The sequence below is a fragment of the Equus przewalskii genome, chromosome 12 (genome assembly GCF_037783145.1).
Source record: "Equus przewalskii isolate Varuska chromosome 12, EquPr2, whole genome shotgun sequence".
Classification (NCBI taxonomy): Eukaryota; Metazoa; Chordata; class Mammalia; order Perissodactyla; family Equidae; genus Equus; species Equus przewalskii.
The window spans coordinates 20012198-20040178 of record NC_091842.1 but is presented as its reverse complement, the minus strand read 5'-3'; the positions used below and the strand labels follow the sequence as shown (position 1 = coordinate 20040178).

Sequence of the window (27981 nt, the reverse complement as noted above, 5' to 3'; positions counted from 1 at the left end):
GCATGCGCGCACGTTGGCCGCCCAGCCGTTGACGTCCTGGCGTGCGTTCCGGCGCAAACTCTGACGCCCGAGGCGTTGGCGACAGTGGTTGTGAGGGGAGCTGCTGATGCTTATGCGGTTTCTTTTTCGTTTCATTTTTTTCCCCTCGGATAACTACGAATTTTGGTACAGTCAAGCCGACAGTGATCCAAGGCGCTTAATTGATTTATCCAAAAGTTTCCCTGGCCTGAATACAACTTTTTCTATTTTAGGGGCAGAAGAGCTAGCCCTGCTGGGCCAGCGGTTAAGATTCAGCGCTCTCACCGCCATGGCCCCGGTTCATTTGTGGATCAGGGAACCACACCACCCACCTGTCGGTTGTCATACTGTGACAGGTGTGGGCTGCTGGCATGCTGACAGCTCTGCGACCGGTATTTCAGATACCAGCAGGGTCGCCCATGGCGGACAGGTTTCAGCAGAGCTTCCACAGTAAAACAGACTAGAGAGAAGGACCTGGCCACCCACTTCCGACAAAATTGGCCACGAAAACCCTATGAATAGCAGGGGAGCACTGTCCGATAGAACGGAGAAGGGGAGAGGACGGCAGGGTTCTCTGTGTTGTGCACAGGGGCCAGGGGAATTGGAATCGCTTCTACGGCACTAACAGGAAGTGACGGAAGAGGTGATTATATGAATAAGGATAACGTTGTCTAGAAACAGGATTATTCTAAACGACTGGTAGTGATCTTCACTTTCTCCGGTTTCTTGCCTCAGAAGTTGCTTCGCGCGCCTGTGGGGCGGGAGTCGTTTTGTGGATTGCCGGACTTGACTTCGGTGCAGTCAACGTGCTTTACCGTCTGGTGACTTGTGTAGGCCTGGACTACGCTGGCTGGATTGTGGACAGTCGCGTGGCACTTACCTCTTGCTGAGCCCAAAGTCACTATGTGAGGTGCAGAGGCCAAGTGACATACTTACACCCTTATGTCGCACGGCTGAACTGAGGAGACCAGCTCGGATGTTCCTTACTTTGTAACTCAACACTCGACACATCAAGAGCCACAGTTAAAGGCATGCTCGGTCTGTCACTTCATCAGCTTCACCCACGGTCCCATGTTCTATGGGTTCAACCATCTGTTAAGTAGTTCCCTGTCCTTTCTAGAAGCTTAACCAGGAATGATCATCCCATCTTTGAGCTCCTGCTAGGGCCCTGCTTTAGACATTATATCCAACCTGTTAAAAAACAAAAAGCAAATATTAGGCTGGTGGTTCTCAAATTTTTTGGCCTTGAAATCTCTTTACGTTCTTAAAAATTGAGGCCCCAAAGATCTTTTGTTTCTATGGGTTTTATTTGTCCATATTTGCTGTACTAGAAATTAAAACATTTAAAATATTGGTTAATTCACTTAAAAATTACAGTAACAAATGCATAGAGACAGAAATAGATTAGTGGTTGCCAGGAGATGGGGAGGGGTTGGTGAATTGGCACTATTGCTGATGGGTATGGAGTTTCTTTTAGGGGAAATGGAAATGTTCTGGAATTAGTGATGATAGCTGCCCGACATAGTGAATATATTAAAAAACCACTGAAATGTGTACTTAAAATGGTAAATTTTATGTTATGTGAATTATATCTCCATTTAAAAATCTGCCAAAAAATTATAACAACAAGCCCATTACATGTAACATAAATAACATTTTAATTTAAAAAATAACAGTTTTCATGATCTACACCTTCCTGGCCAGCGGTAGCAACTGCAAGAGACTCTCTCTCTAGACAAGGCAGTTGAGGAGGAGGGGTGGGGACTGGCCTCAGAAATGTTCTTGCACGTGGAACGCTGCATTTGGAAGACAGCTGCCTGGAAGAAAAGATGCTTGGTTTTCACAAGCCAAAGATGTCCCGAAGTATAGAGTGCTGCTGTATTTGCAGAGCTAAGTTCTCCAGTTCTTGATTCACTGATAGAAAACACTATGACAAAGACTTACAGGGCCGCCCCGTGGCGCAGCGGTTAAGTTCGCACCTGCTGCTTTGGTGGCTCGGGGTTCGCCGGTTCGGATCCCAGGTGCGGGCATGGTACCACTTGGCACACCATGCTGTGGTAGGTGTCCCATGTATAAAGTAGAGGAAGGTGGTCATGGATGTTAGCTCAGGGCCAGTCTTCCTCAGCAAAAAGAGGAGGATTCGCACCAGTTAGCTCAGGGCTAATCTTCCTCAAAAAAAAAGAAAGAAAGAAAGAAAGAAAGAAAAGGAAGGGAGGGAGGGAGGGAGGGAGGAAGGAAGGAAGGAAAAGAAAAGAAAAAGAAGAAAGGAAAGGAAGAAAGAAAAGAAAGAAAGAAAGACTTACAGAGTTGGTTTGGGTTGCATGAGACTCGTTCAGTAGACATCTGTAATGCCTGTGGCCTGCTTGTGAAAAGATGGAAGGAATTGCCAGAGGATCAAAAAAACCCTGGAATCAAGTGGTAGATACAAGAACAGGACCCAATCTAAAGATTACATTGAAACCAAAGAAAGTGAACACTCTATCTGGAAACAGGATAAAAAGCAACCATGTCAGTAAACTGCAGAAGGAATTCAAACGTCACAATTCTCATGCTCATGGTAACACCTCAAGTTCCTCCCCAGCTCACTCTCCTTGTTATAGTAACCAATTGGATGATGGCTCGGATACAGCGATGGCTTCTGGCTTTAGCAGAACACCAGTTTTTCCTTTTTAGATCTCACATACTGGAAAAGACAGAAAATATGTTGTGGGATTATCTATAAAGGCCGTTTTGGGGAAGTCCTCATCAACACACATCTATTCAAGCCTTGCTGCAGCAATAAGGAAGCAGCTGCTGAGAAGCAGGAGGAGCAGGGGCCCGAGCCTCTGAACATCTCCACTCAGGAGTGGTGACTGAGGTGTACGTGGAAGGGGAACAAAGATGACTTAAACTTCGGTTGGGGCCAGCCCGGTGGCACAGTGGTTAAGATCTCATGTTCTGCTTTGGCAGCCCGGGGTTTGCCAGTTCAGATCCCAGGTGCCAACCTACTCACCACTTATCAAACCATACTGTGGCAGGCGTCCCATGTATAAAGTAGAGGAAGTTGGGCATGGATGTTTGCTCAGGGCCAGTCTTCCTCAGCAAAAAAGAGGAGGATTGGTGGCAGATGTTAGCTCAGGGCTAATCTTCCTTAAAAAAAAACCCAAAAATGATTTAAAGTTTGGAAAGAGAACAAAGCAACAAAATGACCCTCCTATTTTTAGCTTGGATACCTGCTATTTTGAATAGGTTATTTTTCCTCCAGTTCCACAAACTCTGAACCTAGTGTCTAGCTTAATAAAAGAAAAAAGTGTATGTAGTATTTAAGATGCTGAGTATTTCGTAGGAAAGCTGAATGCTGCTGTAAAGTTCTAAGTCTTTTCTTTCTTTCCTTTTTTTTAAAGATTTTATTTTTTCCTTTTTCTCCCCAAAGCCCCCCAGTACATAGTTGTATATTCTTCGTTGTGGGTCCTTCTAGTTGTGGCATATGGGACGCTGGTTCAGCGTGGTTTGATGAGCAATGCTGTGTCCGTCCGTGCCCAGGATTCAAACCAACGAAACACTGGGCCGCCTGCAGCGGAGTGCGCAAACTTAACCACTCAGCCACGGGGCCAGCCCCAAGTCTTTTCTTTTTTTAATCCTCTTCTAATGAATGAAACCAGGGGAATTTCAGGGAACAGAGATGAGATTTGTTGTATGATAAAAGTATGTAGTTCTAGTCTTTCTATATTGAGAAGCAGTGGTTGGGGCATTTTCTAAGATGGCTGGCTATCCTTATTTTCCTTCATGATAATAAATTTGTCATAACTCAGTAACATGGACTTGCCCCTAGATGTGGTTGTTAATAATTTTGAAGTATTAAGGTCTTGCCAAGGTTCTGATGATCGGAACCTATACTACTGAATATTAAGCAGGACAGACTAAGCTCTCTGGTACAAATACCTTAAAGGAGTAACTTCTAAATAGAGAAGTAACTTGTCTATATATATTGCATACAGTATCACCTCCCTCCATATTGATATTTGATAAAGATTTTAATTTATATGAAACTTCTAAGGCGGAATCAAAGCTCCTCCTGGGGAAATGTCAAGTCTTTGGGATAAGCAATCCTATATGAATAGTACCAAAGCATTACCGTATGGTAGAGAACACACTCTATTAAAAATTAGATTATCTGAAAAATAAAATGTGCAGGTCTACAGGATGGCACACACACAAAAGGTTAGTGCTTCTTGGGGCGCATTTCTTAGAGGCCTTGCTGAGTGTATAAATAATTGACTTTTTTTCCCCAAAGAATCCACTGGAAAACTGTTAGAAGTAATTAACAACTACAGCAAAGTTGCAGGGTATAAAATCAATTTGCATAAATCAGTAGCATTTCTATACTCCAGTAATGAACCAACAGAAAAAGAACTCAAGAATACAATACCATTCACAATCGCAACAAAAAGAATAAAATACCTTGGGGTAAATTTAACCAAGGAAGTGAAGGACCTATATAATGAAAATTTCAAGGCCTTTCTGAGAGAATTGGATGATGACATAAGGAGATGGAAAGGCATTCCATGTACATGGATTGGAAGAATAAACATAGTTAAAATGTCCGTTCTACCTAAAGCAATCTACAGATTCAACGCCATCCCAATCAGAATCCCAATGACATTCTTTACAGAATTAGAACAAAGAATCCTAAAATTCATATGGGGCAACAAAAGACCCCGAATTTCTAAAGCAGTCCTGAGAAAAAAGAACAAAGCTGGAGGCATCACAATCCCTGACTTCAAAGTATACTACAAAGCTACAGTAATCAAAACAGCATGGTACTGGTACAAAAACAGGTGCACAGATCAATGGAACGGAATTGAAAATCCAGAAATAAAACCACACATCTATGGGCAGTTAATCTTTGACAAAGGAGCTGAGGGCCTACAATGGAGAAAAGAAAGTCTCTTCAACAAATGGTACTGGGAAAACTGGACAGCCACATGTAAAAGAATGAAAATTGACCATTCTTTTTGACCATTCACCAAAATAAACTCAAAATGGATTAAAGACCTAAAGGTGAGACCTGAAACCATAAGGCTTCTGGAAGAAAACGTAGGCAGTACACTCTTTGACATCAGTATTAAAAGGATCTTTTCGGACACCATGCCTTCTCAGAGAAGGGAAACAATAGAAAGAATAAACAAATGGGACTTCATCAGATTAAAGAGCTTCTTCAAGGCAAGTGAAAACAGGATTGAAACAAAAAAACAACCCACTAACTGGGAAAAAATATTTGCAAGTCATATAGCTGACAAAGGCTTAATATCCATAATATATAAAGAACTCTCGCAACTCAACAACAAAACATCAAACAACCCAATCAAAAAATGGGCTGGAGACATGAACAGACATTTCTCCAAAGAAGATATACTGATGGCCAATAGGCACATGAAAAGATGCTCATCATCGCTGATCATCAGGGAAATGCAAATCCAAACTACACTAAGATATCACCTTACACCCGTTAGAATGACAAAAATATCTAAAACTAATAGCAACAAATGTTGGAGAGGTTGTGGAGAAAAAGGAACCCTCATACACTGCTGGTGGGAATGCAAACTGGTGCAGCCACTATGGAAAACAGTATGGAGATTCCTCAAAAAATTAAAAATGGAACTACCATACGATCCAGCCATCCCACTACTGGGTATTTATCCAAAGAGCTTGAAGTCAGCAATCCCAAAAGTCCTATGCACCCCAATGTTTATTGCAGCACTGTTTACAATAGCCAAGACGTGGAAGCAACCTAAGTGTCCAGCAACAGACGAATGGATAAAGAAGATGTGGTACATATATACAATGGAATACTACTCAGCTGCAAAACAGAACAAAATCATTCCGTTTGCAATAACATGGATGGACCTTGAGAGAATTATGTTAAGTGAAATAAGCCAGCGAGAGAAGGATAATCTGTGTATGACTCCACTCATGTGAGGAATTTAAAATTATGGACTAAGAACAGTTTAGTGGATACCAGGGGAAAGGTGGGGTGGGGGGTGGGCACAAAGGGTGAAGTGGTGCACCTACAACATGACTGACAAACATTAATGTACAACTGAAATTTCACAAGATTGTAACTATCAATAACTCAATAAAAAAAAATAATTGACTTTTTTTGTGTTACATGACTGGTGACTTCATTGAAAATCTGCACAATTCAGTTTTAGCTCTGGATTACTTCAGTTAACCTTTGTGAAGGTTTTATCTCTGTCGAGTGGATGTTTCACTAGTTTAACATATTAGGGTTTGGGTTTTTTCCCCCCACCCTGTGTTAAAATTCTACTCAAAGAAAAGAGGTGTGTGTTAATGCTGAGTGGGTTTGTTTGGGTTTGGCTTCTTTTAATCAGGTTTTCTGAACATTGAGATGTTAGATGATAAATCCTGAACGTGGAGCTCTTCACTTCTAAAATCTTCATTAAAAGCCTCTTACTTGAACCCCCCTGCCCCCAAAAAAACCCAAAACTGTTTTCCAAAGCAAAAAAATAGAAGAGTGGCACTGTTTTACATTTTTGCAAATCCGATGTCTGGCTTAAGAGTAAATAGCTCGGTTCTCATATCTGCTTCTGCATTTAGTCTGGCGTGATATCACAGCATATAGCATCTTGAAAACTCCTCCATATACTTAAGAAAGGATGCAAGGGAAAAAGTCAAATGGCCTTTTTGATTATTTTATTTTGAAAATTTTTATGTTTTATAATAAAAATAGTTTTGACCTTGCAGACCTCCTCGAAAGTGTTTCGGGAACCTCCAGGATTTCCTGGACCACACTCCGAGAACCCCTGACTTAGACCATTGGCAATTTGGTCTTCCCTGCACTTCAGAAAGAGCTAGTCAGGTTTTCACATTTATTGCCAGTCCTCAGATATTTGGTAAGATGCCTGCCAGAGATAGTGGAAATGTGACCAGGGAACCAGGCAAAGAAAGGGTTACTGAGGATCTGATCAATAAGTAACATAGTCTGTCAAATGTTTTTCAGACAGGAGTAGACTATATGTTCTGCTTTGCAGAAATCGATGTCCCTGGTTTGCAGATGTTGCTATCTTGCAGAGAAATTCACACATTTGCAGCAAGATCCCATGCAAAATGCTCCAGTTCCAAGCATCCTAAAGTTACCTTAAACTCATAAGCATCTTAAATTCTCTTCCTTTGGGAGGGTCCAAGCAGCCATTTTCAGATCATGCGATGTAGGTAGTAGTGTGTTGACCTGCTACTCATGCGTGTGCCCTGAGTGAGCACAGTTGTTACATAGATGTTACAAATAAACCTGTTATGCTCTGCTCTCTTGTGTATAAAGTCTCCACTGGTCCTGAGCTGGGGGAGACACTGCATTGGGAGCTATCCCTGGTGTTCTCCACTGTTTGTGCAAGAAATAAAAGTTTTCTTCACCTATTGCTGCCTTGGTTGTGCTTTTCTGCTCCGCTCTCACCAAGAGACCAACCCAGTGAGTTCAGTTACAGGAAGAGCATAGGTCAGGGAGTCAGACTTCTAAGGTTGAATAAATGGCTTAGGTTACAGGGCTTTGGTGTCTCCATTTATATGTCCGTTTCTTCAGATGCTAAAAGGGAATAATGGTTGAATCCACTTCCTGGGTTGTTTTAAGGATCTGCATCTGCCAGGTGGAAATTAGGGTTGTCAAGCACCTGATATTCGAAGGGACTAAGATAATTCAGTTCGCAGTTTATTGTTCTCTTGTAGTGTGCTAGCCACTGTCCTGGGCAGTGGGGATACCATGGTGAACAAGAAGACAGACATGGTCCCTGACTTCCTGGAGTTTATTTTTTGTGGGGAAAGCGGTGTGGGAGTGGGTGCTGGTGGCAAACAGTAAACAAAATTGTAAGGATAAGGTATCAAGATCTGCATCTGTCTGGTGGAAATTTGTATTGTTAAACACCTGATGATCAAAGAAAAAATGAATTTTTTTTAACTTCCAAACTAGACCCTTAAGAAGCAAAGGGGAGCAGACAAAAGTAGAACAGAGTTTACTCCATAAAAATTGGAAAGAGACTAGTGGATGAGGCAGATGATTCTGTCCTTCAAGCTGGGAAGGTTAAATGAGGGTCATTGGGAGTGAAAGTCATACTGGCAGCGACGAACAAAAGAATGAGGCTGGAAAAGAGAGGATCAGACATGGGAGGCCAGGTGGAGAAGGAGTCCTAGGAGCTCCACAGGTGGCCAGGAGGCGGGGCCAGTCTGCCTCGTGTGGACAGCCTTTTCCTTCTCCTTCACTTCACATATAATTATATAAGAGCCAAAGGAGGGCACCACCCAGGGGCGTTCAGCAAGGGTCCTGCTGAGCAGTCCACAGGCCCTTTCCTGAAGACACTGAGGTCAGCTTTGGTGGCTGCTGTGCATGGGTGAGTTTGATGTGCTCGCTGGAATGATGAGACTTGCTATGCAGAGGTTGCCTTGAGAAGACAAAAAATAGTATATTAATGTTTAAAACAAAAAGTATTGTAATACCTAGAGCAAGGATTCTCCAAATGTGGTCTGGGGACCCCTGGCCTTTGCAAAGTTAAAACTATTTTCATAATAATACTAAGATGTTATTTGTCTTTTCACTCCTATTCTCTCCTGCGTGGTCCATGGAGTTTTCCAGATGCCACATGATATGTAGTATAATAAAAGGTTGAAGGCAGAACAGGCTAAACTAGTCTTTGGGGAAAAAGTCAGAAAAGTGGTTGCCTTTTGGGAGTTGGGGCAGGAAGTGACTGGGAAGGGCCCAGAGGGAGTTTTCTGGGCTGATGGTAATGTCCTTACATCTTGATAGGTGTTTGGGTTACACAGGTATATACAATTGTCAAAACTCATGAATGGAAGTGTGACATGATTTTCCAACTGTGTGATCCTCATATTGGAAGTCCTTGTTAGATTTCATTTCTAAGATGTCTGAAAATCAAGGACGTGTGACAAATGCCCAGGTTTTAACATCAGAAAAACCTGAGTTTAATCCTCATTCTGCTACATACTGTGTTTGTGACTTTGGATAAGTAACGGCATTTAGCGGAGTGCTTGACACATCACGGGTTCCTAAGAAATCTTTGTCATATGACTGAATGAAGTATTGTAATTTTCCTGAGCTCCGGTTTTGTACTAAGTCAAACAAATCTTATTTTCATTTGCTCTACCAAGATTTAGAGGGTTTCTGGGTGAGGTTCCTTTTGATGTCAAATTAAAACAGAGAATAGAAAAAGCAATGCTTTTTTCTTAGGTATGGTCAGTTATTAAATACTGGGGAATAGACAGGGGTGTAAGTTTGAGGAGTAGGGGACGCAGTGAATTCTGACATCTGCCCTTGTGACTCATGCCACCTACAAACATATCAACTGCTTTCTGTCTTGGTGACTTCATCTGAAAAATGGGAATAATACTACTACTTTCCAACAGCATTGTTGTCACAATTAATTGAGGTAATTTTGAAGAATACCTGAACTCGTAATGGATGCTCCATAACTGTTAGTTGCCTTTTCCATTTTTCATCTCTCTCTATTGTTCTCCCTGAAATAACCCCCCCAAAACATATATGACTGCTAATGTAGTCTTCCCACCTGTAGTGATCCTTAAATATTCTCTCATATGCCCTAAGTTAATAATCGATCTATGTTTACTGTCTTTCCCCAGCACGTACAAGTCCAAATTCATGATAACACCAAGGATAGCACACTTTCATTGGCTGATTTGAATTTATTGGGCCAAAAGCTTTCTTTAAATCCGTGAGCTGCAGTCTAAGGGGAGTCTTCCATTACTTGGAGATGTGGTTTCTGTTGGCAATTGTTGTTTAGGGATTTGACTTCAGCTGTGTCCTAGATGACCGTGCTTGTCCAGTTTGAGGCTTCTACGTTCTTGGGGTCACTCAAGAGGCCTGGCCTTGTGTTCCCTTGACGTGGCTGTCTCCCTACTCCACTCTGCAGGTGAAGCTTGAGGATGCAGTACCAGCCACTGTGGAGTCCACGACGATCCAAACAAGAAAGCACTCATAGTTACATCACCCAGTCAGTTTAGTGACCTCTTGTAGGTCTGAGGGGTCTTTTTGAGAGATTGTCTTTCAACACCAGGTTGTCATCAGAGGGGCTGTGGGCTTCTTCGTAGCTGGTGGGCCTTTGGGCCCTGCATTCCAGGCATGCTCCAGAGCACTCCCTACTTGGGGAGGCCTCAGACTACAGCCATTCCAGACATGCCCCTGTTCCAGGCCATCTCCGGCTATGTGTCCAGGACCTTATTCCCCACACACCCATCACAGGTATCCCTATATAACATGCAACCCCTGGACAATGAGGGCACTTCTTTTTATGTACCACTAAATTCTCAGAACTTAGATTCCTAAGATGTGAGAGCTAAATAGGTCCTAGAGAGCATCTGACCCAAACAAGCTCACTTTACAAGTGGCTGATTGAAACTCAGAGAGATTGAGATTTGGCTGAGGTCATGTAGCTGAGGGGAGCAAAAACTTCGGTTTCCTAAGTCCTTGTGCAGTACTCTGTCAGCTCACTGTGACCTTTGATAGCTAGGTTCCCAAGATTCCTCAGCAATCCTTTTACCTGCCTTTGGTCAGCAAAACTTCACTCTGTGCCATTCTCCCGATTCCCCACTCCAGTCCTCCTACCCTCCCACCCTCCGGGTGCAACAGAGAGTTTATGTGTCAGTTCGGCTGGGCTATAGTATAGTATTCCATCAAGACTAACCTAGGTGTCACTGTGAAGATCTTTTGTACACACGGTTACCATCTAAAAGCATCTGACTTTAAGTCAATTACATTATCCTGGATAATCTGGGTGGGCCTCATCCACTTAGTTGCAAGGCTTAAGAGCAAAGCTGATACTTCATGGTATCACCTATATGCGGACTCTAGGATCAAAAAGCTGAACTCAGAGAAACAGAGTGTACAATGGTGGTTGCCAGGGCTAGCAAGTGCAGGAAATGGGGAGATGCTGGTAAAAGGGTACAAACTTTCGATTATAAGGTAAGTTCTGATGATCCAACATATCGTATGGTGACTATAGTTGATAATACTGTATCGTATGATTGAAATTTGCCAAAAGAATAGATCTTAAGTGTTTTCGTCAAAAAATTTTTTAGACGATAACTATGTAAGATGATGCATGTGTTAATTAACTTGATTGTGGGAATCCTTTCACGATGCATACGTATATCAAATTGTCACGTTAGACACTTTAAATATGTTACAATTTTGCTTGTCAATTATACTTCAATAAAGCTGGAAAACAGTTTTTCAAAAATGAAGTTACTAAAAATATAAATTTTGATAATCTAATAAATTACTTTGCAGGGAAAAACAGCCAAACCGAAGTGTCCCTGAGGAAGAAATTCTACCTGTGGACTGCAGCATCCCCTCTGGCCTGGGAGTCGCAGACTGCTGGCCTACCCTACGGATTCCAGGCCTGCCGAGCCAGTCTCCACAGATGCATGAGCCAATTCTCTGCAATAAATCTCTTTCGGTATATATGTAGGTATATCTCTTCCTGGTTCTTTCTCTGGTAGAAACTGACTGATACCGGAAAGAACTTTATTCTTTAACTGACCAAGTAAAAGTTAGGTTTTGACTCCTGCAAGTTTCAGTCCATACCCAGTCCCCATACAAACTAACCTATACCTTCACTCATCTTTGTTTTCTTTCTTTTTTTTTAAAGATTTTATTTTTTTTCCTTTTTCTCCCCAAAGACCCCCAGTACATAGTTGTATATTCTTAGTTGTGGGTCCTTCTAGTTGTGGCATGTGGGACGCTGCCTCAGCGTGGTTTGATGAGCAGTGCCATGTCCGCGCCCAGGATTCGAACCAACGAAACACTGGGCCGCCTGCAGCGGAGCGCGCGAACTTAGCCACTCGGCCACAGGGCCAGGCCCATCATCTTTGTTTTCTTCCCTTCTTTTTTAATGTTTCCCACTCCAGCACCTACATAAAACATGCTCCCCAATCTCTTCTCAGTCCTTGTTCCATCAATTATCTCCTCTTTCCTGAATCTTCAGCCTCTTCTTCTACTCTAATTCCTTCTTCATCATATAAACATGCTCATGTCTGTCCTGTCTAGAAAAAAATCCCTCCTTCCTTACATCCCCCGTAACTATGACTAACTAGCCTATTTTCTGATCTAGAACCAAACTTCTTGAAATATTCAACTCTTGCCTGTATTTCCGCACTTCCCATTTATTCCTTAACCAGTTGCAGCCTGGCTCCAACTTCCCCCTATCCACTGAAACTTTGTCAAGATAATGCACTTCTGGTTGTCAAAGTCAAGGAAACTGAAGTCTGTACTTTCCTTGACTTAGTGGCATTAACCACTCCTTGAAATTTCTCTCTTGCCTTTGGATGCACCACTTATCATCTCCTTTATCACCCAGACCACTCCATTCTCTATTTCTTTAATTGATTTCTCTTCTTTGTACCAACCATCAAAAGTTGGTATTCCCCAGTCCTCTGACTTCAGCCTGCTTCTCGTTTTACATGCCCATAGTTTTCCTGGGTGACTTCTTCCACATGCATCACTTGAACTTCATTATTTATGTGCTGATGACTCTTGAATCTAAGTCGTATATCAAACCTGTATCAAAGCTTTATTCCCAAATATCTCTCTGCCTAATGTTGGATCTCAACCAGGATGTACCACAGATTCATCAAAATCCAACAGATCCAAAAGGTAATTAATTTTTCCTGTTGTATTCCCCATCTCAGAGAATGTGCCTCTCTTCCCAGTTGGCCCAGCTACAGATATGGTGGTTCTAGACTCCCCTCCTTCTCTCACCCCCACACATTCAGTTAGCAAGTTCTTCTGAGTCTGCCCTCCGGCTCAAATCTCTCAAATTCTTCCCTTTTCTCTCCCCCTCATGTTATTGCCTTTGTACAGACATTTCTCATTTCTGGTCTAGACCTTGCCTCTTACCTATCTTCTTATCCTGCTTCACCTTCAGTCCATTTTCCCCACTTCCACCAGAAAAATGACTTCTTAATAAATCTTATCAATGCCCTGGGCAAAATTTTGGTGTAGTGGCTTCCTGTAGCCCATAAGACAAAGTTTAAATAGTTCAGCATGACGTTCATGGTCCCTGACTTTACATGGGGCTTCACCTTTTGCCCAATTGTGTTTTGCATTTTAGCTGTACTGACCCGCTGTAGTTTTCTTACCTTCATGCTTCTGCCTAAGCTAGGCCCTGGGCCTCGTCCTGCTCCCCTACACACACACCTATGCACCCCTTCCTTCACAAAGTCTTCCCTGACACCCCCAGAGAAAATTCCCCCTCCTTTGGGCTCCTTTAGCATCCTATGAAAAACACCTTTGGCATAGCACCAATAAAACAATTTGACTAGAGAAAAAGAACCAAATCTTCAGTAGTCTTTATATTCCTAGCACCTAGCAGAGAATGTTTTATAAACGTGTGATTAGCTCAATTAAGCAATTTTAAAACTTTATTTTTTAAGTAAAGGAAAATTTTCTTTCAATTTCTGCAGGGACTGGCCAGGTGGCGCAGCAGTTAAGTTCGCGCCCTCCGCTTTGGCGGCCCGGGGTTTGCCAGTTCAGATCCTGGGCGCAGACCTGTGCACCACTTATCAGACCATGCTGTGGCAGGCATCTCACATATAAAGTAGAGGAAGATGAGCACGGATGTTAGGTCAGGGCCAACCTTCCTCAAAAAAAAAAGAAAAAGAAAGAAATCTGCAAAAGCCTAATAAGTAGACTGGACAAAAGCCAGGAATCTCACCATTAGTCTTCTTCTGCTGTGGCTGCCTCTTAGGTGCCAGTACCTTCACAGGACACAGTGTGAAACCCACTGGTTTAAAGGCCATCCTAAAGTTGAACAGATATCTGATCTGTCAAAAATCTGTCAGATTCAGCCCTAAAAAGGAATGAAGGACTGATACGTGCTACAGTGTGGATGAACTTTGAAAGCAATGTTAAATAGAAGAAGCTTGACCTAAAAGGCCACATAATTGTATTATTCCATCTATGTGAAGTGTCTGTATGAGGCAAACCCATAGAGACAGAAAGCAGATGAGTGGCTACCAGAAGCTGGGAGAGAGGAGAATGGGGAGTGACTGCTTATCGGGTAGGGGGTTCCTTTTTGAGGTGATGAAAGTATTCTGAATTAGAAAGCAGTGATTGTTGCGCAGTCTGTGAATGTACTAAAAACCACTGAAATATTCCATTCCATGGAATTGATTGTTTAAGCGAAATAAAGGAATTGTTGTAAAAACAGGCTAGACGTGAGTTTGTTTCTATAATGTTAATATTTCTTTGTAAAATTACATATATGTAACTGTTATCTTTGTCTAATTGGGAAGAAATGTGACTCGGGCATTCCCTGTGATGTGAATAAATCTTTTGGGGGCAAGGAGTAATTCCCACCACTCCCACCCACCACCACTCCCACCCACCACCACCACCAAAAAAACAACACACACACAAAAAACTGTCAAACCTCTAGGACTGGGAACTAGAGTCCTAAGAATTATTTCCAAAGCAACTTTATATGCTTGCTGAATCTATCCAGCCACTCTAATACTTCCCCTGAACTCTAATCAACCCCTATGTTCATGGAAACCCACAATGGAAATCTCCCCCGGCCCCTTGGAATGCCCTCTTTTGAAGATGGTATTGGCAGAATAGAAGCTGTTGAGGAGGTGGTGGCTTCCTAAGGAAAGAGCCCCAATTCCGAGAGAGCTAAGCAAGGCACCAGGGCTCATGGGTAAAGCTGGGGAGGAAGTAGGCTGGGGTAATAGGCAGAGTCCTTGGCACAAACTTAAGTTAAACTTCGGGAGTCAGGTGGGTTCTGCAAAGGAACAAAGGACAATGGCCCATGCCACTCAAATACAGTGAGTGGGTTAAGGTCTCAAGAAAGTGAGGTGACAGCCTTTCGGTGGAGAGGCACTACCCCAAGGGGAGAGAAGGGGTGGAGAGTGGAACATCCGGGGTTTTGGCAAAAAGCCACCACTAGGTCTTACCCTCAGCCCCAGAACTCCACTTTGGGTAAACACTCTTAGCAGCTATCCTTGAAAAAAGAGTTGATGCAAGCTAGAATCTTAATTCCTCTTGATAAATTATGAAGAAAATCCCAGGATTTTTATACCTCTCTCCCTCTTCCATTCTTTCCCAGATTGATGTCCAACCAATAGCCGGAAATGAGATGCACACATCGACACCCAGAGTCAGGAGGTGGATCCAAGCTGCAGACACCCACATACCCACTAGCTGTGGCCATGTCCTTCTTTTAGTTTTTATTGAGCCATGCAGACAGGGTTAGTGGTAAGGGGATTCTCACACCCCCACTGCAGTGCCCCGCCTAGGAGGAGGCTGGGACTCAGCAGCTGCTGCAGTTGCTGGGGTAGACATCCCAGTGCAGGCCGATGGCATCAATGAGAGAGCCAGCTCGGCCACTGATGAATCGTAGTACGGTGTTGGGGTGCAATGGGACAGCACTGAAGCTTGTGCCTATGTCTGTCCCAAAAGACAGGTAGCGGCCCTTGTCAGTCACGAAGACCAGCTTCCTCAGATACTTCTCGTACTTGCCGGACACCTGGATCACTGATTCCCCAGGGTGCAGAAAGATCTCCTCCAGGTTTCCCCCGGTGCCACCCACATGGGCACTCCACACTTTGCCATAGCGCACCTGGAGACTAGAGGCAGGGTGAGGAGGGAAGGAAGGGAGATGCTGAGTAGGGTGATCAGAATTCATGATCTCTGAGCCTACACGCTGAGACCTTCAAGTGGTGACAAGGATGACAATTTTCCTGCAGTCCCACAGTATAGGAGGGTTGGGTCAACCCTTGGAGATTGTACAGGAACTTCAACTGATTTTACCAAAAAACAAACAGGCTCATGGAAGGAAAACAACTTGCCCAGAGTCACCCAGACAGTAAGTGTCAGAGCTTGAACCTGAAGTCAAGACTCCCACTGTACCCTCACTCCCTACCTGAAAGAAGCAAAAGGATTTTTTTAATGTCTGAAAGGCTCTCGTAAGGGAAGAGACTTGTCCATGCTGTCCCAAGCTGCAGATCAGAAGGATACACATTTTGGGAGAGGCATCGAGCAAAGACGTAGGCTGCCAGAGGGGGTTTAAACCTTGGATGGGGGCTAAGCCAGGCAACTTCCAGGCCCTTAAGAGTTTACGGTATATGATTTACCCAAGGTCACGCATGTTGGGAGTTGTAACGGGTTGTAGCAGTGTGGGTCTCAAATCCAAGTCCTCTAACAACTTTTCCATATCATGTTATCCCCAGGACTTGTTGATTGAAACAGATGTGACCCAAAGTGACTGAGAACTTCTCAATTTAGTGAGATCCTGGGTGTCCCCAAACCCTAGAAACTCAAAGAATCTTACCCTATGATGTATCCGTTGACTCGGATACGAAGGGCAGTGATGGGGCCGTCCAGCTGGTTACCAGAATGGGAGAAACGCCCTCCTCCACTGCCTCCAAAGTCTCCATTGTAGGAGGAAGACCTAGCCTGAACTGAAGGAGAAAGCAGTGATTGGAGGGAGAAATCCCCAGAGAGCTCAGTTTCTCCCCACCACCCCCATTTCTCCCACAAATCAGTTCCCACCACCTCTGAAAGCCTTGGCCACCAGTAGTGCAGGAGGCTGGCTTTCCATGACCCAGTACCGGGCTCCTGACTTCTCACTTACTGGCACTGGCAGAGGCTGATGCTCAAAGAAGGGCAAGAAGAGCAATGGTCAACATTCTGGTGCTGGAGAGGGAAGAAAGGAGAAAGCGAAGGTTTACCCTTTTTCCTCGGGTCTTCATTTACCCAGGCATCCCTGACCTCCAGTTGAGACTCAGGCTTCTCGGTCCTTCAACTCAGACCTAGCCAACCTAGCTTGGGCTTAGAAAGGATTGTCCATAGTCTCGAGTCCTATTCCTTGCAGATATTATCTTCTGTGTCCTTAACCCCTCCACCTCTCCCCAGTCTGGCTTAAGCCAACCCTCCTCCTCCGTCCCAAGTCAGAAGACCAATCCTAACTCTCTATCTGGATTAAGCTGTGTCAAGCCCTGTTTCTTCCTGGCACAAAGCAGGAAAGGAGTTTTCTAAAGAAGTGCAGGACATCTCCAAATCATAGACGTGGTTGAGTTTACCAAACCAAGAGTCTGAGCAAAACCTAACTGAAGTCTGCCTCTGGTAGATTGGCCTGGCTTTTGGGCATCTGGGGCGTAGTTTAAACTCCTAGCTTCACCCTGGTCTCAAAGGTGCTCAGAAGGAAAGAAGCATTTTAGAGATGCATCTCTAGGGATACAAAGAGGGAAGTGAAGGTGACGCAGAAGAGACTTGTAAACGTTTGTGTCCAAGCAGTTGTGGTGGAGGTAGGATAGACTGAGAAGTTGCAGAAGGAGTTGAGATCAGTTCAAGATGTTAGATCCCAGGTATTTGGTCTATTTCTCATAATTCTTTCTCCACTAACACAAATCTGGCCATATCTGCTCCCCCGAGCATCCCGGGTGCCCCAAGTCCTTCAACCGAGACCCGGGTATCTTTGTACCTAAGACTAGCTCAGATCCAGATGCTCCAGCTAGCTGACCCAGGTCTCTCCTGCTGCTCAATCCAGGCAGGCTCTTCTCCAGCTCAGTTTGAATCTCTCCTAACTCAAGTCCAGGCCTCTGTCACCCCTCACCTTGCAGTTTCAGGTGCAAAGTAAACCCCCAGAAACTTCCAAATCTTATATACCAGGTCTAAGCCCTCCCCCTGCTCTTTATCATGTGAACCTCACCTCCTGAGCAAACGTGATCAACCTCTTAAAGTCAGGTGTCAGGCAGGGTCTGGAACATCTTATCCTGCCCCTCCCTGCAAGGGTTCCAGGTGGCAGGGTGGGGTCTACTCTGGGCGAAGACCCGGATCTCAGGAGGAGCAGAATAAACTTGAGAAAATGTCACCAACTGAAGGACCAGCAGCTTTGGGTGGGCAGAGTTACTAATGACCTGTAGGTGTGGTCTAAGGTTCTCTCTTCCCTATTGCGGTGTTTCTGCATGTGCTCTCACCTGCAATCTGTCATCTTTCTGGATAAACATTACCTTCTCCAGGCATGTTTTTCAAACAATGGCATATCTGTTTCCTCTTAAGGAAAAAAAATTCTCTATCTCCTCATTTACTCACTGGGCCTCCATGATGGTTTCCTTTGATCAAAGGGTTTTACCACAAAAACAAATTTGAACATTGCTTTTCTGGTTATCTTTCACTGTTCCAGTGAACAAACTAAAGCCTAGTTTATCTCCATGAAGTGCCAAGAGGGTCCGTCCTCTCCGTCCCCTCCTGTCCCCCACACCCCAGCCCCACAGTGGCCGGCCGTTGCTAATCTTTCACTCTCTGCTTATGCTACTCCACTGGCCTAAAATGCTCTCCTCCTTCTGCCCACCTGGTATCTTCCACCCTCAAGACATTCAGCTATGCCACAGCCACAGGACCACTACCCTGCACCCCGCCAAGCCTCCTCTCATAAACTCGGCTCTCTTCTCAGCCACTCCACTTCAAACAGAATTCATTGTCCCTTTCTCTGGCTCCACCTGTGCTTCCTAGATGACTAGGATGGTTCTAATTACACTGCACTGTAATTTATCTGTTTACACGGAAGCCTCCTCTACTAAACCAGGAGCCCATTCTAAGGCAGGGACTGTGTCTTTACCCACCTCTGTATTCCCAGCTCCTGCATCCCACCTGGCACAGAGCAGGCACCCCGTAAATGACTGTCGAATGCCTGGGCTGCAAGGAGCCCTATTAAATGCTCCTCGTTTGTCGTTCCACACCTCTCTTCACACAGGGTTGTATTTGGGTTTTCTTTAGTTTCTTATTTATGATTTCTTTGGAGAAATTCTGTATTTGGAAGAATACTGGATATAAAGACAGAATTCTGGGTTGAGGTCCTCTATCCAACACTTCTTAGCTGTGTGAACTTAAAGAAGTCACTTCATTCTTTGGAGCCCGTATTTCTGCATTTGTAAAATGAGAAAAACTGAACTCTATATCTCTCAAAGGATAAGGTTCAAATATAGGTTCTTTGTATACAAACACTCTTTGTTCAAAACTGTCTGGCTAGGGCCGGCCCGGTGGCCGAGTGGTTAAGTTCGAGCGCTCCGCTTTGACAGGCCCAGGGTTTCGACAGTTCAGATCCTGGGCGCGGACATGGCACCGCTCATTAGGCCACGCTGAGGCAGCGTCCCACATGCCACAACTAGAAAGACTCACAACTAAAAATATACAACTATGTACTCGGGGGCTTTGGGGAGAAAAAGCAGAAAAAAAAAAAAAGAAGATTGGCAACAGCTGTTATCTCGGGTGCCAATTATGTTTAAAAAAAAAAACAACACTGTAGGGGCTGGCCCCGTGGCCGAGTGGTTAAGTTCGCGCGCTCTGCTGCAGGCGGCCCAGTGTTTCGTTGGTTCGAATCCTGGGTGCGGACATGGCACTGCTCATCAGACCACGCTGAGGCGGCGTCCCACGTGCCACAACTGGAAGGATCCACAAGGAAGAATATACAACTATGTACTGGGGGACTTTGGGGAGAAAAAGGAAAAAATAAAATCTTTAAAAAAAAAAAAAAAAAACAACACTGTAAGGCTGGATGTGGGTTGGGACATCTTGAGGGCAGTAACTAGAGCAGCTCCAGAGACTCCAACTCAGGGTAGATAAGTGTATGTTGTGAATCATTTTCTTGAAGTCAGAAGTAGCGATGCACCAAGAACTCATGGACAGAATGTTGAACTATAAAGAGATATGGCTTAAGGCCTGGTTCCATCCCTTATTCGCTTCATCACCTCCTGAGTCTCAGCTTCTTCATCTGTAAATTGGAGTTAGTGGGACCAAACAATTTTTGTCAACTACCTAACACAGACCTGGCATGTGACAGGTACTGAATAAATGTTTATTTTCTTCTCCCTTCAAATTTTCATAAAACATGGTTGTTCTTTTTGGTCGCTTTCAGATAAAGCTGATCTGAACAGCCATTATCTGTCTCATCTGCAGCTAGCTTTATTTTATGGTTTAGCTTGATTCAGATCCTGGAGAGCTTGTCAAATGCATCATAAGAGTTGAAAAAGAATTTTGTGTCAGTTGCTTTGGACAATTGAAGTTAGAGTCACTTAGGAACCTGGTTTTAACTTCCTTTTTTATCAAGGTGCAATTACGTGGTAACTTTTTTTAAACCTCCGTGTCTTTGCTTTATCTCCACATCTCTTCCTGAATTGCTTGATCCACTGCAACTCTTTTTCTCCTTGGCTTACTTTCTTTTTCCTTTGTTCCCTTTATTTATTTTCCTCCTAATAAAGAATAATCACTCTCCAGAACAAATGACAATATAACATCTGAAGGGATGAACTCCCCATCTACCAGAGTTGTTAGAATTGGCCGTATCCAGTGCTCAGATAGGCTGGGTAAGCTTCTATCCAAGTGGGCATGAGGTGAGGTCATTCCACCAGGATGCACTCATTCTTGCTTTGTGTCAGGAAGAATTCATCCAAAAATATGAGCAGATTTGGTCTCTTTTACATATCACATGAGGTTCAAACAGTCATCTGCTCTCATGCATGACACATTCTGCAAACGTATTCAGACAGGGGCCTTGTGGTGCGCTGGTGAAGAGCACAGACTGTGCTGGAATCCAGCCACTACTATTCAGAAGCCATGTGCTGGGGCAAGTTACTTTACCTCTTTCTGCTTTTCTTTACCCATCTTGAAAAAAAAAAGTGATAATTGTACCTACCTCTTAGGGTTGCTGTGAGAATTAAATGGTTGACGTGAATAAAGCCCCAGGACACTGCCTGGTGCACAGTGAGGGCCAAGGAAGGGTTTCTACATCACTCAAGTGTGCACAAGTAACACAGTCTCATGTTCCAAGGAGTGGCTCCATCCCGTGGAAATGAGAAAATCATAAAATTGCTAATTACTGCTCATGTTTTAGTTATAAACCTAAACATATATTCCTAGAATTCCATACACATGCTTCAGTTTTGTTCTTTTCCTTCCCAATTGAATACACTGCACACCAACTAAAACCCGGTGTGTGTCCAGACTCACTGATTTTAGCATCCACAGTGCTTCTCAACTTTGTCCCTATTGTGCCAAGTTTATGAGGTCTCACATCTTTTCTCTAGTCTCATCACTTTTACATGTCCGCTCATTTTATAAAAGAATAAGGGCAAAATGCTCCACTAACCACAGAGCGCTGACAAGCAAGCAAAGATAGCTTGAACTTCATGTAACCAAAAGCGTTTATAGCGGGCGCTTGGAAAGTGGAAACGAAGTTTCCTGCCTAGGAGGGGCCCACAGCCTCTTGAGGGGCAAATGTCAATGAACACTTCCTCACTGCACATCTGAGGTGTCAGTCTAGTAACTCGAGGCCAGGTGGAGGGATGACACTGTAGGAACGTGACAGCTCTTACTGCAACCATTCAGAAAAGACAATTTCTCAAATGGTGGCATTGGTCAGATAATCTAACAGGTGCCCACTACAGAGAAGAAGCTCTTGGACCCCCCAGAGGATATGGACTAGAGCAGTGGTTCTTAACCTTGGCTGCACGTTGGAATCAGCTAGAAAACCTTAAAGACGACTCATACCTGGGTCCCACCCCACAGACTCTGATTTACTTGGTCAGAGGTGCAGTGTCAGCATCAGGCATTTTAAAAAGCTCCCCAGCTGCTTCTAACAGACAGCCAAGGTTGAGAACTTCTGGCCAGTGCAGTGCTTTTCAAACATTCATGTGCCCACAGATCACCTGCGTAACCTGAGAAGATGCAGCTTCTGATCCATGGATATGGGTGCAGCCTGTGAGTCTGCATTCCGATGCACTCCTGGGTGATGCTGGCCTTGCTGGTCCTCAGCTGACTCCGGGCAGCGAGGTTCTAATGCAGCACTGTCCAATAGAACTTTCTGTGGTGGTGGAGATGTTCTGTAGCCACACTGTCCAATACAGTAGCCACTAGCTGCATGTGCCTATTGAGCACTTGAATTGTAATTAGTGAGACTGAAGAACGGAATGTTTCATTTTATTTGAATTAATTTGAATTTCAAGAACCATATGTGGCTAATGGCCACTGTATTAGACAGAGCAGGTCTAGAGGGATTTCATAATCCACTCAATGCTCTTGTTACTGCCACATCCTTCCCCACCCTCCCGAATTCAGGCTGTAAAACAGTGTAATAGAATGGGGTGGGGCAGAGGGAAGCTTAGGAATAAAGAGTGAACTCTGGGGAAGGCCCCACAAGTGGCTCTGAAGCACTGTCCTTACTCACCTAGTGAAAATCATTGACAGAGTTTCCAGATATCTATTTCTGGATATAACGTCGTGACCTAAGACAGTAATTTATTTTTCTCATGAATCTCTGTTTTCAGCAGGGCTCAGTGGGGATGTCTCATCTTTGCTCTGCCTGGCATCAGCTGAGGTGGCTTGAAGGCTGGTGCTGGAGCCATCTGAAGAGTTACTCACTTATGGCTCAGATTGTTGGCGTTGACAGGTAGTTGGGACCCTAGCTGGGACTTTAACCAGAACACCTACATGTGTCTTGGGTTTCCTCCCACACAGTGACTGCGTTCCAAGGGTGAGGGGAGAGAGGGAGCAAGGAGGGAGAGAGAGCTCCCAACCAGGTGGGAGCTCTGTCCCTTGTTTTTGACCTAGCCTTGGAAGCAAGCCTGTCACTTCTGCTGTGTGCCATTCGTGAGAAGTGAGTCACCGAAGCCAGTCCATATTCAAGAGGTGGGGGATTAGACTCAACCTTATGATAGGAGTGTCAAGAAATTTGCAAACAGGTTTTAAAACCACCGCATAGACTTAGGAGCAAGGAGCACCAAGGACAGAACTCTGCATATAGGAGCCCACAAGCCAGCTGCCTCGTCTGTGAGAAGTCAAGTTTTCTTTTGCTCGTTCCAGGCCCAGTCAGGCTCATCCCTGAACACCTGGCCGCAGGAGCACCCCCAAACCCAGAAGACACCCACCAAAGTCCTGTTTTCTACATTTCTGACTCAGAGACTTCTCTTCTGGACACTCTCCTTCAGTAACTTCCTGACTCCTTTTTTCAGAAATTCTAGAGTGGTGGAGTGGGAGGAACCAGGGAGTCAGAACACCTGGGTTCTGATCCCCACTCTGAAAAACCTGTGAAAAGAATGCAGGTTTATTTGGGAGTGAGGAAATTACATGGAATAATTTTCTTGTCTATGTCTCAATTTTCTATTATTTAAATTTTTTATTGTGGTAAAATATATATCACATAAAATTAATCATTTTAACAATTTTTAAGTGTTTAGTTTGGTGGCATTAAGTACATTTACATTGTTGTGCAACCATTACCATCATCCATCTCCAGAACGTTTTCATCTTCTCAAACTGAAATTCTATACCCATTAAACAATAACTCTCCATTCCCCCCTCCCCCATCCCCTGATAACCACCATTCTTTCTGTTTCTATGAATCTGACTACTCTAGGAACCTCATTATAAGTGGCATCATACAGTACTTGTCCTTTTGTGACTGGCCTATTTCACTTTAACGTTTAATGTTCAATGTTATGAAGGTTTGTCCACGTTGTAGCATCTGTCAGAATTTCCTTCCTTTTTAGGGCTAAATATTATTCCATTGTATATATATATATATATATATATATGCCACATTTTGTTTATCCATTCATCTATTGATGGACATTTGAGTTGTTTCCACCTTTTGGCTGTTGTGAATAACGCTGCTATAAACATTGGTGAGTATCTGTTTGAGTCTCTGCTTTCAATTTCTTTGTATATACATAGAAGTATAATTGCTGGATCATATGGTAATTTTGTGTTTAATTTTTTGAGGAACCAGCTAAAAATATTTAGGCCTTTTTTTAAGTGATGAAAGATAGTTAAGAATCAAAACAAGGGGCCCCAGGGCCGAGTGGTTAAGTTCTCACGCTCTGCTTCTGTGGCCCTGGGTTTTGCCGGTTTGGATCCTAGGCGCGGATGTGGCATCACTCATCAGCTGAGGCAGCGTCACATGCCACAGCTAGAGGGACCCACAAGTAAAAATATGCAACTGTGTACTGGGGGGATTGGAGAGAAAAAGCAGGAAAAAAAAATAATCAAAACAGCCGGTTTGATACCTTAGGAACAGAATAGGCATGTCTGATATTTCTGGTTTTTAATAAAGTTTACTCTTCTAGTGTTTTTTTAAAGCAAGAGTAATTAAAAGAAAACATATGTAATTTTCACGTTTTATTTATTTGGTTTTTTTATGCAATAGTTTTTTTTTTTAAATTAGGATTATGATAGATTACAACCTTGTGAGATTTCAGTTGTACATTAGTGTTCGTCATGTTGTGGGTACACCACTTCCCCCTTTGTGCCCTCCCCCCACCCCCCCTTTGCCCTGGTAACCACCGATCAGTTCTCCTTGTCTATATGTTTTATTTGGATTTTTTAAATAAAATTTTTTTATTGTCATAAATGCATATAACTAAAATTTACCATCTTAACGATTTTTAAGTGTGTGATTCAGAGGTACTAAGTTCAGGTTTTCTTTCAAGGTTTATAATCTCATCAAATTCTAATCTCATCAGATTTCTGCATATGTCGAAAGGCCCAGAGCCTCAAGACTCTCCATTTTCTCCTACGCCCACCCCATGCCACACTTGGTGCTCCTTCTGGCCCTTTCCTCAAAACCACCAGGACAGAGCAATCTGAGTCAGGCTGCCTTGTGACCATATTTTGTAAGATGCTAACATTTCAACATATTTTTGGAGCCTTTCACATTAAAGGGCTGCCATCCTGCAAAGCAAAATACTAATACGTAGTAAGAGTTGTGCTGTGTTCAGGTTACTTGCCAGATGGGGAATTCATATCAATGCTGCCCCGTCCCTCCCACACACTTGGGTTGTTTGACTTTGAGCAAGACACCTCCCTTATTTAGAGCTTACTTGTCATCTGTCAGTGAGTGAGTCAAACTAGACCATCTCTGACAGAACTCCATCACACCCTGCCCCCGGGCTCCTCCGCCCCTCAGCATCAGGAGAAAGGATCGAGATGGCAATGTTCCAGACTTAAACCTGGTTTTTACCCTGGACTCTTCCTAGAGGCCTCACATGCTGGCTACCAGGCCTCACCACACAGATATTTTCCAACCAAAATCAGGGCTGAATGGTGTGAAGACAAGGAGACATATGTTCATCAGAAGGCTGGGTCAAGCAGGAGGGCATGTGGGGGCTGGATGGCAGGAGTGGGTTTGACGGGGCCCAGGGAGCAGGACGGGGACAGAGCAGCCACCAGGGAGCAGGCAGAGCGAGGTGCCTTGGCACTCTGGGAACTGACAGGCCAGAGTGTCTGTCTCCTCTTTCTTGGCCTCCAGGTGAATGTTCTGGGCCTGGTGCCTGGCTATAGGGTGAGGCTGAGTTGAATAGAACCACTGCCCATTCCGGCCCCACCTCTCACCAGGAAACGCCCTCACCGCAGTGACCACATCCCCCAGGTTGCCTTGGAAACACTCCCCAGGCAGAGGGAGCACGGTTGGTGGTGCCTTCCCTTCCGCCTCATCTGCCTCATCTGAGGCACCGGCCCTGCGGCCTCCCTACAAGCACAAGGAGGATCAGCTCCAAAGGGAGAGAGGAGCCCAGGACTGACCCAAGGTGAAGTGAGGCATGCAGGAGTCTCCTGCAGGTTGGGGTCCTGGGAGAGAGAGACAAACAAGGCAGATAGAGTCGGGCCAGAGACTGGGCAAAGCCGGAGAGGTGGGGACAGGGGCAGAGATGGCACCTGAGACCTGGCAGGACAGCAAACTCGGTGGACCCTGCCGAGAGCAAGACCAACTCCAAGGAGAGTTGTGTGGGCAAAGAAGCAGCCAAGAGGCCAGCAGAGGCCACCGGGAGGGGGCACACAGGCCGGAGAAGGGCAGGGAGGGGACGTTCTCATTTCCTCACCCAGCACTTCCTCTCTAGGTCTGAGCAAGATCTGAGGGGGCCGAGAGGGAGGCACCCTAACATCTGGGAGGAAAATGGGGCTTCAGGAAGGGAGCTGGGATTCTGAGCAGGAAAGCCTGGCTGCAGGCCAAGGGGGCCCAGAAATGGTGAGAGGGCATCAGAGAGAACTTGCTGCCTCTCTCTCTCTAGATTGTGCCAACCCTGTCTCATTTGTTCCTCTCCTGACCCCTGTCTCTCCAGATGCCTTCTACTCCAGGGCAGCCCTCTGAGCACATGGAGGGGCCTCCTGTGTTGGAGGCAGCCTCATGGCCTCCGCTGCCCTGCGGGCCCTGTATCCCCATCATGCTGGCCCTGGCCTCTCTCTCCGCACTCTTCCTCCTCACAACAGCTGTGCTGGCCGAACGCCTGTTCCGCCGCTCTCCGCAACCAGACCCCAGGAACCAGGCGCCCACCCTGGTCTGGCGCCCTGGAGGAGAGCTGTGGATTGAGCCCACGGGAACCCCACGAGAGCGCTCAGAGGACTGGTATGGCTCCGCGGTCCCCTTGCTGAGGGACCAGGCCCCAGACCCTCCCACCCCTGGAGGCACCTTGGAGGCCCGAGCAACAGCCCCACCTGCCTCTTCAGCCCCTCACTCCCCTCCCAGATCCTTGGTCCCCCAGACACCACCCAAGGTCTTAGCCCACAGCACCTTTTGGGGACCCCAGGTCGGGGAGGAGAGACCCCATGCCCCAGGCCTAGTGAGCTGGGCTGAGCCTGAACAGGGACCAGTTGCCAGTGTGTACTTGGGGAGCCCCCAGTCCAGGAGGCAGCGGCCAGGAAGCCCTGATCCTGAGTGGGGTCTCCAGCCTCGGGTCACCCTGGAACAGATCTCAGCTTTCTGGAGGCGTGAAGGCCGGACAAGTGTTGGGTTCTGAATCCCCAGCGCCTGGAGGACTGCCCTCCCGGAGACTCTGAGGAAGGCCCTACCTCAGAGGGACCTTAAGACCCTGGGGCTCCAGCCTGGGAACCCGAGCTGGTACTGAAGCCCCCCAGAGAAGAATGCCCCTGCCAGGCCTTTTACCTCTGGATTTCAATTCCCCTGGCTCTAGGTCGGGGCAGATTGGTTGCCCATAGAGCCTGTGCTGCAGGGGAAGCCGAGAGGGGCTTCTGCCTCGCTGCCTGGGGCTGTGGCGCAGACAACTGGAGGTGGGGCCGACTCTGGGCCAGAAGCCACCAAGATCACAATCTGGATTAAGAACTCAAGGTACCAGACGGGCAGGAAATAGCATCAATGCAGTGGCTTCCACCTTCCTTCAGTGTGCACCTAAGATGTCCATATCAAAGTGGAGGAGTCTCGTGGATGTGGAAGGACAGACTGAGGGTGCTGATGATGAGCGTCAGTTGTGCCAGCAGGAGATGACAGGAATCCAGCTTCCCAGAGCCACAAATCATCCCTCCAGGAAAACATACAGAGAGGTCAAGACCAGGCAAAGGAGCGTCTTACTACATACAGACTATGGCTTTGACCCCCAACTGGCAACAGGGAACTTGGTTAGCCAACCTGCGGAGCCCCTCTCTTGCCTGCAGCTGGGACCTAGAGCCAAAGAAGACCGATGGGTGCCCTGTCCTCTTAAGGCCAACACACCTCAGCCCTCTGAATCTTAGCCCTCGACAGCCAGGGAGGCTGGGGCCAAGGAGAGGTGAGTTTGATCCAGTGTGGAAAGGAGCACTGTCCCGGGGCAGGGTAGCTCCCAAAATGCAGCCGCCAGCTATCTTCCTCCTGGCTTGCTGGCATGGTCCAGAGAGACAGATTTTCTCCAAGACAGACTTACTTATAATGCTCCATCCCAGAGAAATGGAGTCTGGAAATGTCCTTGGCCCTATAGTCACCTCTATCAGCTGACCTCACTTTGGGAGCAGAGCCAGGGGCTGGGGAGAGGGAAGGAGTTTCTGTTCCCTGGGGGTCTGATTTCCCGAACTTCAGTCGTGAATGTTAGGATTTTTGCCATACCAACTTACCACCTGTACTATTATTTACTTTATATTTTTCTTTACATTGGTTTACTATTTGCTTAATAAATTTATTTTAAAAGGAA

The 27981-nt window shown here is 45.3% G+C and overlaps 2 protein-coding genes, 1 long non-coding RNA gene and 1 pseudogene across 3 annotated transcripts; 3 read left to right on the top strand and 1 right to left on the bottom strand.

Annotated features, from left to right (window-relative positions):
* Window positions 1-55: 55 nt before the first annotated feature.
* On the top strand, window positions 56-14235 carry LOC139074883 (uncharacterized). Its single transcript, XR_011524767.1, has 2 exons — window positions 56-1056; window positions 11327-14235. It is a non-coding gene; the product is annotated as an uncharacterized lncRNA (long non-coding RNA).
* LOC103547204 (SIN3-HDAC complex-associated factor-like) lies at window positions 1710-3013 on the top strand (annotated as a pseudogene).
* Window positions 14236-15239: 1004 nt separating the features above from the next.
* ZG16 (zymogen granule protein 16) lies at window positions 15240-16725 on the bottom strand. The gene is given in 3 exon segments (XM_008514286.2): window positions 15240-15663; window positions 16368-16497; window positions 16671-16725. Coding segments are annotated over 3 exon segments (501 nt in total). The 3' UTR covers window positions 15240-15347.
* Window positions 16726-25471: 8746 nt separating this feature from the next.
* C12H16orf54 (chromosome 12 C16orf54 homolog) lies at window positions 25472-27981 on the top strand. The gene is made up of 2 exons (XM_008514287.2): window positions 25472-25614; window positions 26146-27981. The coding sequence occupies exon 2, from the start codon at window positions 26146-26148 to the stop codon at window positions 26818-26820; it is 675 nt and encodes a 224-aa protein (XP_008512509.1). The 5' UTR covers window positions 25472-25614; the 3' UTR covers window positions 26821-27981.

Bases quoted from the DNA above. Each gene is read 5' to 3' on its own strand.
- C12H16orf54 (XM_008514287.2), top strand. From the start codon at position 26,146: ATGCCTTCTACTCCAGGGCAGCCCTCTGAGCACATGGAGGGGCCTCCT.